The 16642-nt window shown below is 48.5% G+C and overlaps 1 protein-coding gene across 1 annotated transcript; it reads right to left on the bottom strand.

Annotated features, from left to right (window-relative positions):
* Positions 1-3332: 3332 nt before the first annotated feature.
* On the bottom strand, positions 3333-16483 carry inka2 (inka box actin regulator 2). Its single transcript, XM_062472163.1, has 2 exons — positions 16073-16483; positions 3333-6727 (listed from the first exon to the last, which is right to left on the bottom strand). The coding sequence occupies exons 1-2, from the start codon at positions 16145-16147 to the stop codon at positions 5561-5563; spliced, it is 1242 nt and encodes a 413-aa protein (XP_062328147.1). The 5' UTR covers positions 16148-16483; the 3' UTR covers positions 3333-5560.
* Between the last annotated feature and the right edge of the window lie 159 nt (positions 16484-16642).

Here is a 16642-nt window from a genome sequence, read left to right as displayed (position 1 = left end):
TGGAACGCCTCCTGTCTACCGGCCACCTGCTGACCTCCATGACCTCCCCCGTCACCGTGAAAACAGATCACCTGGTCTCTGCCACCGTGGGTCAGGCTTGGTGCTGTGAGGTTCTGAGTTTTTACTGTATTTGAGGCACGTTTGATTTATGTCGCAGGTTCGGCTTCTGGTACATTTGCTGGCCACCGTTTGATTTCATCGCACGGCGTCAGGGTTAGGGTTAGCACACCCCAAAATATGCGACAGTCAAATTAAAATGGTGCAGTTTGTGTCTTCATTCGAGTGCTTTGATCCAAAGCGACTAACAGGATTCGAACCCGACTGTGCACTTGCTTGTATTCGAGAAGGATCAGGTGATCAGGAAGCAGCTCTGATGACACAAATCAAAAACGCCAACGTTGCTTCACGTAGACGTGTGTTTCGCCGGCACCAGACAAGGGAGGCTGGGGAACTCTGTTCCAGATAGAGACACTCTGGAAAAGCTGTTAGTGAACTGAATTGGATTCAAACCATGTTCTTCCATTCATTGCGTTCAGACATTATAAATACCTCACGGCTCAGTAATACGGTCTTCGTCAACGTCCTCGGATGTGACGCTGTCCCCATGGCCGTCCTCGGGCCAGCCTGCTGATGTGACACAGCAGTTATAGTCACAGGGCTTTCCTCTTGGTCTGAAGGTAGTCCTTTGATGTTGGGAAAGACCCGGGTGAGATCCCTGATCTGACCTCATGTTCCTAATCTGAACTTTGACCCCATTTAAATTCCTGCATTTGTGTTTCCTCTACCAGACACCAGTAACCCAGAAAACAAACTAAGGAGCTACTAAATCATGTTGACATGTTTGGAAATGTCCATGAGGATTTACATATGGGCTTCAGCAGCTCTTAGCGTATTTTGTTGTAACAGGAGCACTGTGGACATTAAAGGCAGATGTTCAATCCTAAATAATCTGACCTAGATTTAACCCGAGATTCTGTCCCCCCTAAATTTGTCTTTGTGGCCACAGCTCAAGGCTTTCATGTTTAGGAGTGGGATGGATGTTTGACATGCTGTTATGAATGACCTATACTTTACCAGGCTCAGCATGTGTGTGTGGGTTTGCACAGTGTGTGAGTTTATGTGTGAGTGTTTGCGTATGTGTGTGTTTGTGTCTGTTCGTGCACAGTATGTGTGCATGTGTGTGCACAGTGTTATGAGTGTGTGCACAGTGTGTGTGCACAGTGTGTGTGTGTGTGAGTGTTTGCGTATGCGTGTGTGTGTGTCTCAGATTTCATGTGGGTGTGGAGCAGAGCAGCAGCATTGGTGGTTTTGAGCTGGTGGAAGTGAAAGAGGAGCCCATTCCTACCAGCACAGCTGAGGGGCTGAAACACAGAGGAAGAGGAGGAAGAGGAAGAGGAGGAGGAGGAGGAGGAGGAGGAGGAGGAGGAGGAGGAGGAGGAGGAGGAGGAGGAGGAGGAGGAGGAGGAGGAGGAGGAGGAGGAGGAAGAGGACCATCACTTCCTCTCTCCCCAGTCACTCCCCCCCTAACTTCCCTCCTTCCTTCTTTCCCAATGACTTAACCTCCCCCAGAGTCTACCTGAGGGAGCGTCTCAGAGGCAGGAAAGACAGGAGAGGCAGGAGAGGCAGGAGAGGCAGGAGAGGCAGCAGAGGCAGGAGAGGCAGCAGTCTGAAAGGATTAAGGCCTGTGCAGCCCTGCCTGGTCTGTGAGAGAACAACAGCTGCCTAGCTGGAGCAGGAGAGATGAGGGTAGGAGGGTGTGTGTGTGTGTGTGTGTATGTGTGTGTGTGTGTGTGTGTGTGTGTGTGTGTGTGTGTGTGTGGAGGGAGTGGTCAAAGCCAGCATCTATTTCCCTCCCGGAGGGAAACTGAGCCGGGAGAAAGGGAACACAGTTGCAGCTGTCCTCTGACTAACACGCACGCGTATGCACGCGCACACATGCATACACACATGGAGCCTTTCTCTTCCAAGACAGCATTGCACCTGGTAACAGCACCACTATAATCTCTTCTTCACTTCATCTCTCCCTCCAGAATTCAGTCCTCCCTTCCCTCCCTCCCTCCTTCCTCTATTCTTCCTCTTACCTTACCTCATGTTCTCCCTTCCTTCTAAACTCCATCCTCCCTCTCTCCTTTCTCCCCTGTAGACTGCTGCCTTTCTCCATCCTCTGTCTTTCAACCCTTCTTCCTGCCTTCCCACCTTACTTCCACTCTCCCTCTCTCTGCCTCGCTCTCTCACTCCCACCCCCCATCCTCTCTCCCTCCCTCCACCCTCTCTCCTTCCCTCCCTAAATCCTACCTTCCTCTATCCCCTCCCTCCACCCTCTCTCCTTCCTTCCTTCCCTCCTTCCTGGGGTTTCTACACACAGAGATTACATTAGCCTGCCTCTGGGCACCCTGGTGTTTTGAATATGGAATGCTCACTGGCCTGTTTAGAGTGTTGTGTAATATTTCAACATGCTTCCCTTCCCAGAATGCAACATGGGAGAATACTAAAAGTCACACACACCTCCATCACCCAAACAAGGCTACAGGACCCTCTCTCTCCCTTATTTACCTACTCACACACACACACACACACTAATTCACACACTGTGAGTTAACTCACTGCCTCGTCACGCTGTGAGTGGAGGCAGCAGAGTTCCTCACCCTGCCAGGCCCCAGAGACTGCTGCTTATGTAACGGGTGTGAACCTGTGAAACTCACTCCTCAGGTATGTAAAAGGCCACCCGCGTCAACAAATAGCTAGCTTTTCTTTGGCGTAGCTGGTAGTGGTCGCGCTTGGCAAGTCAGAGGTTGTGCGTTCGAGCCCAGCGAGTGGGGAACGACAACTTGTTGTGACGGAGCGTGGCTACGTCTGTTACTTACCGTCACACTTACGTGTTTACTTATTAAAGACGAGGAGTGGAGCTCCCATCCAGATTTAGAGTCACTCTGGCTTCAGCGGAGACACTCTCACAGCCCCAGATCCTCTCGTCCTGACGCCCTCCTCTCAGCCTCTCTGGGTGCAGCACTTAGAGAGACTCAGGGCTGAGCACGGGAGTCTGGCAGGCAGATCTGATTTACAAACAGCTATTTCCAGTCAGGTAGAAGCGAGACCCTGTTGTTGGGCTGGGTTAGCTCTTTGAGCTTCCCTGTTTTCCATCAGCTTTCTAAACCAGGCTGGAGACGCAGAGAAGACTGCTAACGTACTGAACCGCAATGAACAGACGAAACATGAAACAACTGTAATGATCACAGGAAGCAAGTGAACTTGTGTCTAGTGAAGGAGAAAGTGGATGCGCACTAAATGATTCTCAGACCAGAACAAAGGCAGAGATGTGATGGCTTTCTTATTTATTTATTTATTTATTATTAACGTACAGAATCTGTCACAGATTTACGGTGCACGTAGACAAACTCAAAACCACGGTGGTTCGCAGAACCAACAAAACAACAAAACCTGCTAGAATTCCACTTAAGAGTCACAGAAACCCAAACAAAACAAAGTAAAAAGTAAACTCAAATCTACAAAGTCCTGTCAGGGTGTGTGTGACAGGCCATCTCCCCTCCCTGGATCTGATGTGACCTGAATATGCAGCACCAGATGGCCAGGCAGGCTGGAGGGTGAAGCCAGCCAGTTCTCCTGATCCCTGCATGGATCAACCGACTTGTTGTCTCACATTAATTCAACTTCCTGATAGGTATCTCTAGTTAGAGAGAGCAGAAGATTGTACTTGCATAACAAGGTTTTATTTTTTATTTGGTAGTTTTGTAACATCTGTACAACATGTTTTTATTTTAATTTAAAAAAAAATTCCCTCAGAAGTACAGAAATAGTGAAGTGATGCTGTATTTGTCAGACCAGGTTATATACTTGATTCTCCCTCAAGAAGTAGCTTGTTGCAGGAGACTGTTGGAATCGTTAGGCAGGTTCTGGACCAGCCTGTCATTTTTCACATATTCCTTTTTGTCAAACTCTAGAGGACCAGACTCAGATCCACTGAGTTGACCTTTGACCTTCTCTGGCTCGTTTTAATGAAGTAACCGTCCCCCAAACACCAGGAGAGATATCTCCATAATCCAATCGGCCCCCGATTAGTCTGACAACAGATTCAAATTAAAGATACTCAATTTAACTGTTATGGCTAGAAAGTACGTTTTATTCATTTTTTATTTTGTAAATTTTGGTTTCAGTAAATTAATTGATAAAAATAAATAAAAGAGACGTCAGTTAGCTCCTGAAGATGTTGGTTTTTGCTTTTGTTATTGCTGCTCAACTTGGCTGACATCATCGTATTTCAAGTGTGAACCTCAATTTTCTTCTCAGTTCTGTATGTGAACCTGTGGATCCTGAGGGCCATCATGTACCCGTGGGTGTGACCTGATTACGCAGGTTAGCGGTGGTTTGTCTTAAACAGCACCACCATGAGTCTCCATGGGGGGGACTTACCCCTTTGCAGGGGCAGTAAAGTGTGGGGGGGGGAAGTAGGACTAACTACCATGGGTTATGGCCTTCGCAGGGACCAAAATTCTTAGCGGTACCCCTGCCCCTTCCCTGTCCTCACCCTCCCACAAAGAAACACACACATCGCCCTCGAAAAGATAACAGTAAAAATTAATTAAACCGCATTAGATAACATAACATACATAAAATACAGTGTGTTTATCTTTTTTTTATTTTGTCTCCTGGCAGTTTTTTGTCTGTGATGGTGACCAAGAACCGGACATTTCCTGAGCGAGGCGATGGAATGATGTTAGCAGCCTGTACAGACCACAGGATCCAACCCACGTTCCCAAGATGCGTTAACCCGCGAGCTAAACCCCGGACATCAACAGAGTAAATCCTTGTATATGTGAATTTACTATGTGGCTGATTAAACAGCATACAGTAACTATTATTTGTGTCAGTTCAGTGACAACTGTTTTTGTGAAGGTAGTAGTAGAAAGGGTTTGTGTCCATGCAGTTGACCAGCTCTGTTCATCACTAGAGTAAGAACACTCACTGTGGTCCGTACGACAGTGCAGAATACACACCAGAAACATCATTAACAACATTATTATAGACAACAAATGTCTATAATAATCCCATAACGTTTAAAAATAAACAAACTTATGACACCTCAGTCGGAGGAGAATCTGTGGTTGTGCGTGAGTCCGTATGGAGGTACCATCTGTCGTGTAGTCCAGGGCACGTGACGTTGAGAGAGAGAAAGATCGCAGGTCGCTGAGGCAGAGCCGTCTGGAGAAGTCTCTCCCTCTCCCTCTCCCTCTCTCTGTCTCTCTCTCCCTCTCCCTCTCTGTCTCTTTCTCACAGACAGATCTTCAGGATTGTCGAACAAATAGTCGCCCTGATAATCCCCACCCCCCTCCCCCGTGCCGGGAAAAAGTCTGGCTGCTCTGTTCATCTCGCAGTTCATAGTCTGATACACACACACACACACACACACACACACACACACTGAGCTCTGTTCAAATCCGCAGCACCTGTCTCCAGGCTGGCAGTGTTCATGGAGGAGGAGGAGGAGGAGGAAGGGGACAAGAGGAGGAGAGGAGGAGGAGGATGGAGAGGATGAGGAGGCCTGTCAGACCCACACTGCCGTGTTATAGTCAAACAAGGGCTGTGTCCTCTCCACTCTGCCCTCAGTCAGCCTCCGGTCTAGGAGGATCCCAGAGAACAGGGGCCTGGGGTTCCCTGGCTCCGCGAGGGCAGGCATCCCCGGCCGACCCTTCCCCTGAGGGGCCCCCGCTGCCCAGAAGGGCAGGTAGAAGCTGCCTCTGGCCTTGGAGGCCGGGGCCTTCCTGGGCCTCTTGGAGAGCCCGCCCTCGGGCCCTGTCTCCGGGGCCGCCGCCCAGCCTGGACGCTCCTTCAGCAGCTTGTCCCGGTCCGGACGCACCCCCCGCAGGAACTTCTTGAAGATGTTGGTGGTGAGGGAGAACTTCCTGCAGATCTCCTGCGAGCGGCTCAGACGGAGAGGGTGGGCGGGGGAGTCAGGCCTGTCGGAGCCCCGCCCACCCGCCTCCCCTCCCTCCCCCCGGCCCTCCCTCTCCAGCTCGGGAAGGTCCAGCCAGTTCCCCACCAGGTCTGCGAACACGTTGTCCCCCAGGACCAGGGGCTGACGGTTGCGACAGCGGCTCATGAGCGAGGAGGTCCAGTCGCTGGAATCGTCCATGCTGTCCTGGGAGAAGTCGTTGTCCAGGGAGGGGCCCTCTCTGGAGAGACTGTACAGGATACCTGGGAGGTCCAGGGGCTGGGGGGGGGCCTGGGCGGGGGCCGGGGGAGGGGGGCTGAGCCGGGGGCCGCAGAAGTCCACCTGGGGGGCGGTGTAGCCTGACACCCTCCTGGGGAGAGGCCTGGGCTGGGGGTGGAGGTCGAGGTGGAGGTTGGGGTTGGGGAGGCTCAGGGTCTCACTCTCCAGGCTGGAGGAGGAGGGAGAGGTGTCCAAACTGCTCCTGTGTTGGTCAGCCCAGCTCTGCCACTGGCTCTGGGACTGGGACTCTCTGCTTGTGGTCCGGACCAGAGGAGGCCGGGGGCTGGGGGTCTGGAGGCTGGGGAGGAGGCCGGAGATGGGTGCTGCTGCTGGGGGAGGGGGCTGGGGAGCCGGGGGGGCTGGGGCTGCTGGGACAGGCCGGCCTGAGACGTCTAGCTGCTCTAACGCTGTCTGGACCTGGAGGAGCTTGAGTTCCTGAAGAGCCCCCATCATGGAGTTCATCTGTGCATGGAGGCCATCACCTGCCTCCTTCATAGACAGCTGGAGGAGGAGAGAAGTGAGGAGGCCAAGGATGAGGAGGAGGTGAAGAGGGGAGGAGGAGGGAGGAGGGAGAGGAGGTGGTGGGGAGGAAAATACAGAAAGAAGGTGAGGAAATATACAGTTAGTTTAACTAAACTCATCAATTCAACCACGTAATCTTTTACATTCAGGCCTGTCACAACAACAGCACAGCATTGCTTAGTACAATAACATGCCAACATCAGGACTGAGGAAAACACAAAGGAATCCGTTTATTCACTGTCTGTCTATAGTACTGTGATGACCACATGTCTGTCTATAGTACTGTGATGACCACATGTCTGTCTATAGTACTGTGATGACCACATGTCTGTCTATAGTACTGTGATGACCACATGTCTGTCTATAGTACTGTGATGACCACATGTCTGTCTATAGTACTGTGATGACCACATGTCGTTACTTTGATGCACCGTTGGCCGTTGTGCCGCGAGGCTTTCCATGTTTTGTTTTAGGTCACGTGATCAGTTTTGAGTGACAGCTCCCCCCATATGTGCTGCGTGTGAGAGAGGATCTGGGACCAGGACAGATGGGGGGGGGGCTCTCCCCCGACTCTCTCTCTCCCCCCACACACCCTCTCTCCCCCCCCCACACACACACATGCACACTCTCTCTTCCCCTCCCTCTCCCATTCTCCTCTTTGGTCTATCTTTTTTCTTTTCACCTTTTCTATCAATCTTTCTCTCCCATTTCTACTCTTCCTCCCTCTCTTCAGTCATTCCTCTCTACAAATCATGGTCTTGTAACCAGCAGGCAGTAACCCTAAGGGAACAACTTGACCTCCTGTCCTTCCTCCAGACACTTTTCACTTCATATAAAAACACACGTTACCCATGACAGCACGTCACCTGTGACAACGTGGTACCCATGACAACGTGTCACCCGTGACAACGTGTCACCCAGGAGACAGCCCTCCTCTCGCTTCTTTAAACCAGGAAGAGGTAAAAAAGATAAAAGTCGTCTAGATATTTCTGAGGAGGGCCCAAGGACATCTAACGTAGCCCCACAGAGATGAAGCTCTCAGCAGCATCCCTGCCACCACAACCAGACACACACTGAGGAAGTACAGAACTACTGATCAGCTTTCAATCTCCTTGATCCACTAAACTGGATGTCAACTGTCACCTCTGCTTCACAACACTACAGTCTGTACAGTAACACTGGAGGCAACACTACAGTCTGTACAGTAACACTAGAGGCAACACTACAGTCTGTACAGTAACACTGGAGGCAACACTACAGTCTGTACAGTAACACTGGAGGCAATGAGAACCTTGACCGTTACCAACCCCACCTCACCTCCACCCCACCTCCACCCCTCTACCCCACCTCACCTCCACCCCTCTACCCCACCTCACCTCCACCCCTCTACCCCACCTCCACCCCTCTACCCCACCTAACCTCCACCCCTCTACCCCACCCCACCTCCACCCCTCTACCCCACCTCACCTCCACCCCTCTACCCCACCTCCACCGAGTTGAGAGAACCAGCTCACCTCCTTGCTGTGTTAACAGATCCAGGGCTCTCTGCTCTTCCGTGTCCTGTCAGGCTGAGATTGACGGCAGTCACCTTTCGAACCCAGAAGACTGACAACCCTTATATGAGGCGCTCACCAATGAGTGGGGGCCTCTGTGAGTTGGCAGCCAATCAGATGTGTCTAGACTAATCCCTAACGGTGGGCGTTTGCTCAGTCAAGCTCACAGTAATGACAATGAAAGAGGGGGAGGGGGGGGGGTGAAGGAGGGAAAGAGAGAGAGGGGTAATGAGGGTAATGAGGGAAAGAGGGAGACAGAGAGGGTGGAGGTAGAGAGAAAAGACAGGGAGGATGAAAAACAGTTATATAGAGAGAAAGAAGTGAAATGATGGAGAGATAGAGAGAGAGAAAGGGAGATGGATAAAAAAAAAGGGAGAAGGGGATTGAGGAGGGAGAGTTAGTAAGAGTCACAGCAGTGTTGGTGGGATGGGGATAGGGTGGAGGGGGTGACAGCAGTGTGCAGGGGGAGGAGGGGGGGCTGGAGGGGGGTCATGCCATATGTCTAGATGGCTGATAGATAGATGGACTCTTGATGGATTCAATTAAGGATTACACCATTAGAACACATGGAGGATGGAAGGAGGGAGGGCGACAGTAATACTGGAAAGTACCCCCGCACTCCTCCTCCTCCTCCTACACCCCCAGCTCAATCACAGACTGACACCACACAAGATGGGAAAGGTTCACGTTCAGCAACTGTGTCTGACAGTAGCGTCACACAAAACACGCTAATGCCGTGGGAACGGTTTATCTGAAGTTTAGCTCAGATGTAATTATAATCTCCTAGAGAACTTGTCCTGATGGCGACTGCTAAAACACACGGGACATGGGTGAAAGATATCCTTTCAATTCTAACACGTCACCTTTGTATTTTAGAGAGTAGGCCTATTTGAAGTTTGTATTCATTTTGCAGACACTGATCTACATCGACATACAAATAATGCATTCATGTTGTTTTTATTTAAGGTAGTTATTAATGTTGTATTAGTGAAACTAGTGCATGAGCTCCCGTCCACCTTTCCAAACAGCCGCTGGCAGCGGTGTGCATTAATCCTATTAAGAGCACACAATCCCGCATGTTAAATATGTTCACCCATACGCAGTCGAAATCTCCAATAGAAAGTAGAGCTGAGATCAGACAAGCCTGTAGCTTAGCATATGGAACGGTGGAGATCTTAATAGCCGGTTGCGAGGTCATACTAATAAGCCTGGCCATGCATACTCTGCAAGACAAAAGGCCATTGTCTGGTATTTCGTGATAACACGCCGGCTAGGTAATTAAGCACCATCAGCTTGTCTCTACTTTCCCGTCTCACACACATACGGCTGACTTCATTAGGTGTAATTGGCTGACTTTACGGTCTGGGAAACCGCGAGTAATTACTGTTTACTTTCAACCACGGACAAGTTCAAAGAGTTGAGCTACAATATCGCACCGTCAGAGGCGCATAGCTTGGCTGCTGTCGACAAGGCCGTGACATGCTTGACGCCTCGGGCAAGGAGGTTTTTTGGGAATAACGTTGTTCCAAAGACTGCTTTATATCCTGTTGTTTCGAAATATCCTACATTTTCCACCTTATAGTTTCGGTGTCTTGCTTCGTTCAAACACGCAAACCTCGACTCGCAATCTCTCCTCTCATCCAAAATACATGAATCTCCAACCAAACGATAGGCTACAGTACAAAAGCAGTATTCACCCCACTTCCCAGTCTCTACAGATATTAATAATTCATAACATGCCCCGAAGAAATGAGCCTAGTCATATTGTTGACCTGACTGTGCTAGCTATCTAGACCCATTTGCCGTCGTCACTGCCTAGCCTCTAAAACTCGCTGGCCTAAATATGTCAAGCCTTGCCAGACTCGACACACCAGCATCTCACGCAGCTGCGCTATTTTTCGGAGGTGGCTATAAACTAACTAAACTAAACTTGCTAATTAGATCCCCCGCTATTAGCTGACAGTCACCGTTAACACGTGACAGGAGATGTAACAGACATGCTTTGCAGTAGGCTACGCCAAATCCTCTGGTCTTGCAACGAAGGAAGAACATATTTTTATAATGATTTTGATTAACGTCTTTTAAGGGAATTGGTTCAGTTTAATCTGGTGAAAAAGATTAGACAAAACGTTCGGTTCCTAAGAGAATCTGGTCTTGGACTGCTCTGGATACTGCAGTTTATTCCAGTTAAATCAGACTGGATATTACAGTAACTTCAGTAGGCTACAGTAAATTATCAGTCACTGGTTATTCTGTATGTTACTGAACGTAGCTAGGATGTTTCCAATTTGATATTTGCTATTAAGCTAAGCTGTTACACATCAAGTTAAAGTTTATTGTAAAAATGCACAACATTTTAGGCTATCTGCTATTAAAGGATTGATTTTCCGACCTCTCCCAAGTGCAGACAAGTAGGCCTTGCCACATTCTTGCGTGTTACGTTTTTTTCTTAACGTAACACGCAAGAACAAAGAAATGCTCGAGAGGAAGCTGGATGAATACGTTATTAAAAGACAACCCATCTATCTTCATCGGTGACACACTTCAGACTCGAAAACGTCAAGGTTGGAGATTAATACATTCGCTGTCTTCAATCAATTTTAAATGAAGGGTTATTAAAAGTGAGCATTAAAAGTTCTGTTCCTTGGACTGAGATGTTATGTCTTACCCCGACAGAGTCAAAGTGAAGGGCAGAGCAGACGAAAGCCCAGTAGGCCTAAGTGTTCATTCAATCAAACCAGCATCAATACTCTTGCTAATCATTTAATATGCATGAATCTGAATTAAATCCCACTTAGCATAAATAAATCAACAGGATATCTTTGCTGTGAGTTGAGATTGAGCCTCTCTAATGTGGTCTCTCTCAGTCAGGAGGAGTTACAAGCCCCTCACTCTAAACCCCTCTCTCTGACTGCACAGTGTGTGTGTGTAGTCACACAGAACGTGTGTGTGTGCGGGTGTAGTTTGTGTGTGAAAATGAGTGTGTATGTGGTGTTGTGTGTGTGAGGTGTTTGTGTATGCGTGTGTGTGTGAGTTTCCAAATGTGAATGCAGGCTCTCTTTCGAGAACCATGTTGAGGCACTTTAACAGGATTAATAGCGCACACAAATAATATAATATAAATGATAATAAACAAACATAAACATACAGAGTTCAGAGGTCGTTTTGGGTGTGAACCCAGCGACCTCCTCCAGACAAGAGGTACAGAGGCGGCGTACACAAAGCCTATTCACTGTTGTTATTGTTGGCCACAGCATGAGGAAATATAGAGGCCAAGGTTATCAAACACTAGCCTGTGCCCATGAAGAAGTGTGTGTGTGTGAGAGGGTGTGTGTGTGTGTGAGGGATGTGTGTGTGTGAGAGAGGGTGTGTGTGGGATGTGTGTGCGTGCAAGAGTGTTTGTGTGAGGGGTGTGTGTGTGTGAGAGAGGGTGTGTGTGTGTGTGTGAGAGGGTGCGTGTGTGTGAGAGAGAGAGGGTGTGTGTGTGTGTGTGAGGGATGTGTGTGTGTGAGAGAGGGTGTGTGTGTGTGAGGGATGTGTGTGTGTGAGAGAGGGTGTGTGTGAGGGGTGAGTGTGTGTGTGAGAGAGTGTGTGTGTAGTAGAAGCGGGGTTGTGTGGTTATGTGTGTGTGTCGGAGGAGAGGGGGAGTTATGGTGTTGGGAGAGGGTGTATATGGGAGAGAAGGGTTGTGTGTGTGTGTGAGGGGTGTGTGTGTGTGAGAGAGGGTTGTGTGTGTGTGTGAGGGGTGTGTGTGTGTGAGAGAGGGTTGTGTGTGCACAACCCACTCCCACCCTACCTCTTCTGCTCATTAAGTATGAATGCTGGCCTGTGTCGTCCAAGGGCAGAATCACGCTCTGTGTCCGGGGGATACAGGCTGCGTTTGTGTCACACAAACACTATTTGCAAATATTGCCCTTAATTTTGTTTACCCAGTACAAATAGTAAATCCTTTCCTCCTCTCCTCTCCTCTTTCCTCCCACCAGCCTACTCTCCTCTTCCAGAGACTCCCAGAACCCGTCATACGCTTGATGAAACTCCTCGTCAGACGTCAGCACTCCAGACCGACGCTACTTAGCTAATCACCGAGCGCTCTTTCACCGAACTGCTACACGACGAGAGCTCGAGCCGATCCAAGATCTTTTATTAGCGCGTCGATTAGCGTGAAGGCAGAACATGGTGAGTGTGTGTTCAGTAGGAAGGTGCGCACTGGGACTCTCTTTCATCCAGTCTCCTGTGCATGCTCTATCTGCGAGGCGTAAACAGAGACAGTGTGTGAGGTCATCACAGCCTCCCAGCTCCCCCACACAGCTGCCAGGCTGAGCCAGGCTGGTTCCAGCAGGCAGGAAGGAAGGATCGGGGGCTGGAGAATGGAGCCGTGGGGGTCTACACACACCATACACACACACGTACACAACATACACACTCACTGACACCACACACACAGCACACACACACAACATACACACTCACTGACACCACACACACACAGCACACACACACAGGAGAAAATTACACCAGAAATGTTTCCTGTCTTCACTGTCAAAGTGTGGAGAAAGTTAGCAGTGTTACCAATTTAACAACTTTGTCGCTAGATTTTGTGATTTTTCACCTTCCCTAGCAACAAATAATGGATTTACATCATCACGTAATCTAGCGACTTTTAGCAATTTTTCTGACAGCCAATAGCAACTTCTGGTGAGATTTGTTTGGCGACATGACACTGAAAGTTGAAGAAGAGCTGCTCTTCACGGCACCACCACACAGAGCTCTGAGGACAGAAACCACAGTGGCAGTTACAATTTCAAATATTTCCCAGCGTTCTATGAGCTCATGCACAGTGGCTTTTGAAAAGCATTCCAAGATGACAGTTATGTGTACATGACTTCAGGCATTAGAAAGATAGAAGGGCACAATAGTGAAATAAGCACCAGTATCACTATCAAACGATCGTGTCATGTTCGGATCCCAGAGGTGTGCCCTCACGTATACATCAATGTGGTCTGGAACCTTCTAGAACAGATAGCAGAAGGGGGGAAGGGGAGAGATGGCAGAGGGCATTGCTATTTACATTTTCACTCAGCTTTGACTCATGTTCTAGGGTGGTAGCAATGATTCAACCGAGGTCGGTTATATGACATTTTTATAGTCTCTCTCTCTCCCACTTTGCCTGGGGGGGGTCATCGTTTTCCCTGGGGGGTCATGCACATGTTAAAGCATGTGGATGGTGGGTTTGGATATAAGAAATGTTCCATTCGTCACAAGGCACAAAATAGAGTCAGATGGAGCTGAGGTTGGTTGAGGCCTGGGTAAAATGTACATCCTTAATGTAGCGAGTCCTAAACATGTTCAGTCATCTGTGTGGGATTTGAAATCGTGTTGAGAGCAGGACATAGCAGCCAATTCAACATATTTCACGTAGAGATAACAAGACTTTGGACTCAAGTCCGGCGTCTACAATGTGAACGCACTTTCTTAAACAGCATTTCACTGCGTTCAACTACAACGCGTTTACTTGCATCCGACACTCCACTCATTTCTTTGTGCCCGGAATTCACCCGAAATCGAACACTGACCCGAATCTTCAGCCTCAGTCTACAAAGTGTTCGCTATTTCACCGTCTGTATCAACTTCCGGCCCATGAACGGAGAAATGCAGGTCGTGAAAACACACCAGACTGGGACTGTGTTGGGACTGTGCTGAGCAGCAGTGCACAGCAGTAATAGATATAGACTAGGGGTCAAAGTTCACTGTTCGGCCTAACCTGACCCTGCCCCACACAGACAGAGCCTCCTGACTCCAGACTGTTTGCACCTCCCCACAGCACTACCATGGGGGGAGGGGAGGGGAATAGAGGGGAGGAGAATAGAGGAGAATGGAGGAGAGGAGGGTGAGAAGGGAGAGGGGAGGAGGAGGGGAGATCAGGGAGGGGAAGCCCCATATGATGGATCTATGCTGGCTGGTAATCTGGCAGAACATCTATAGTAACGAGTTTTCTCCTAAACTATGAGAACATACCCCTCCCTCACATCAGTTTCACATTTCTACATGATACGACATCACCAGATAGCAAACCATGTCAGACTGTAAAAATGTATCTTGATTTTCTTCCTTCACAACCTTCCTTCTCTTCCAGATCTCAGTCTGAACCGATGAGGAAAACCCTCCAAAAGAGCCCTGTGTGACCCCAGTCTTCCTGACCGGGTTCCTCCTGTCTGAAGAGACCACTGCCAACTTCCTTCCAGGAAGACTCAAGACGCAAGGTTAGGGGATGTGTGACTGCGTTGGCAACGCTGAACCCAACAGACTGGGCTCCACATGGCACCGAACGTGGATTGGGGGGTGACAGAGAGAGAGCCAGGAAGAGGGGGAGAGAAAGAGAGAGGGGAGAGGGAGGTAAAGAGAGACAGAAACAAGTACATTTAGTCATTTAGCAGACGCTCTTATCCAGAGCGACTTACGAAGTAGAAGTAGAGAGGGAAAGAGAATTAGAAAGAGTGGAAAAAAGGGGGTGAAAAAGAGGTAGACAAAGAGAAATAGAAGAGGGGGAAATGAGAGGGAGAAGAGAGAGAGGGAGAGGTAGAAGTGAGAAAGAGAAAGAAAGAGAGGGAAGCAGAAATAAAAAGGCATCTGCTCTCTGGATGTTTCTCAGCTCTCAGAGCTTCTTAGATGGCAAAACGACGACACCATGCAGCCCCTCCACGGCCGTACCTGGTAACCAGTGCCAACCGACAGACGCGAAGCTAATTCGGCGCCGACAGCCCAGCCCACAACCAGCAGTCCTCATGTTGCATAGCCCCCGTAGCGACTGGCGAACGAACGTGCCTTTGAAGATCGTTCCAGAAGAATCTGCGGCAGTCATTGAACACGGTTCGGCCAGCTGCCAAAAGATTAGGATGTGACAGCGAAGCTCCCTGTAGGATTGTGTTCGAACATTTCAAACGTGGAGACCAACTCTGGATCTCTCCGTTTGTTATTGTCAAACCTAAACCGTTAGGACAGGAAGCTGTATTTAAGAACATTGAGAACGAGAGACCAATAAACCTAAAGGCACTAGACTGCTCTTTTTTTAAGGAGGTAAGATTGATTCCTGGAGACTATGGTGAACATTAAACCAACATCCAGAATTATTGATTATTGAAGTCCAAAATAGAGTCCATAAAATGCTGCACTGTTCGGAGAAAAAACTTTAGTTCATTCAAGATAAAGACACCCCCCCCCCCCCCCCCACACACACACACAGTCACACACACCAAAAGACAAGAATTGCCATGAGAGATTAAAGAAAACGTTCATTAGTTTGAGCCATTAAGCTTAAATGAACGTCTGTCACAGATGTGCGGGTGGGGGTGGGGTTTGCGAGGAAGCACTTCCATGCTTAGCGATTAAAATATAACCATTATTTGTGTAAAATAACTGTAATTTATAAATATTAATTCATACAATTAATACTATTCAATCGTTTCTATTAAAATCGGAGACAGTGGGTTATCACGTTCGTGCTTTATTAGTTAATTCACTGATGTGAAATGTGTCTACCGTTCGTATCTTCGACGTAAATCGATGACGGTGGAATATCTGTATTTTTATATTTTTATTTTATATGTCTACTTCTTTGTCTGCTCCAGATCAAGCTCAAGTTTCCCCAAAACGTGCAGTCGACTGGATCACCAGGTGCATGCACGTAAGCCCATACAGGAGTTTACAAAATCTACACGCGTTACGTTACTGTTACATTGGCGTAAAGTTAATAATCATAATGATAAAAACATACCAATTCCTGCTTCAATCGTCTCAAGCAAGTATCCATATTCTTGCGCTCTGATTTGGAGAGATGCGGTCGCTCCATCTCGTCTTTCAATTAAAGTAGTCAGTCTAGTTGTTCACTGTTAAAACGTGTTTCTCTTCTTTTTTTTTAACTAAATGACCCCACTTGCCATTAAATTGTCAAACGGAACACATCACTTTCATTGTGATGTGACGGTTTGAGAGAGAGAGAAAAAACTCGCGGATGTTGTTCTGGAATGCGCGCGTCTCGTCAGGACGTGAAAGCTCGACGCAACCTTTCAACTCTTCTCTTTACCGCTTCATCCCCAAAAAATGTTTTCTAAGATTTTAGATCATTTCAAATCCTGATTTCTGTGGTCTGCACGCTAGGCAGTCGGTAACGTGACTTGTCACTCTTCCTCGCTGCTCAGTGTGCATGCGGGTTTTTTCCCCATTCAGTGAAAGCGCTTACGCTGAACACTCAATTTCGTCCAATGAACTGCTCTCTGAACCCAGCGTTGCCCACTGTAGACCCTGTTTGAACCGAAATGAAATATTCATGTCTCTGGACCTTTTC

Source organism: Osmerus eperlanus, chromosome 1 (assembly GCF_963692335.1).
Source record: "Osmerus eperlanus chromosome 1, fOsmEpe2.1, whole genome shotgun sequence".
Taxonomy (NCBI): Eukaryota; Metazoa; Chordata; class Actinopteri; order Osmeriformes; family Osmeridae; genus Osmerus; species Osmerus eperlanus.
This window is presented reverse-complemented; position numbering and strand designations above follow the sequence as displayed.

Coding starts and splice junctions, on each gene's coding strand:
- inka2 (XM_062472163.1), bottom strand. CDS start 16,147: ATGGAGCGACCGCATCTCTCCAAATCAGAGCGCAAGAATATGGATACT. Junction 6,728..16,072: donor GACGATTGAAGCAGGAATTG/GTATGTTTTTAT, acceptor CTCCTCCTCCAG/CTGTCTATGAAGGAGGCAGG.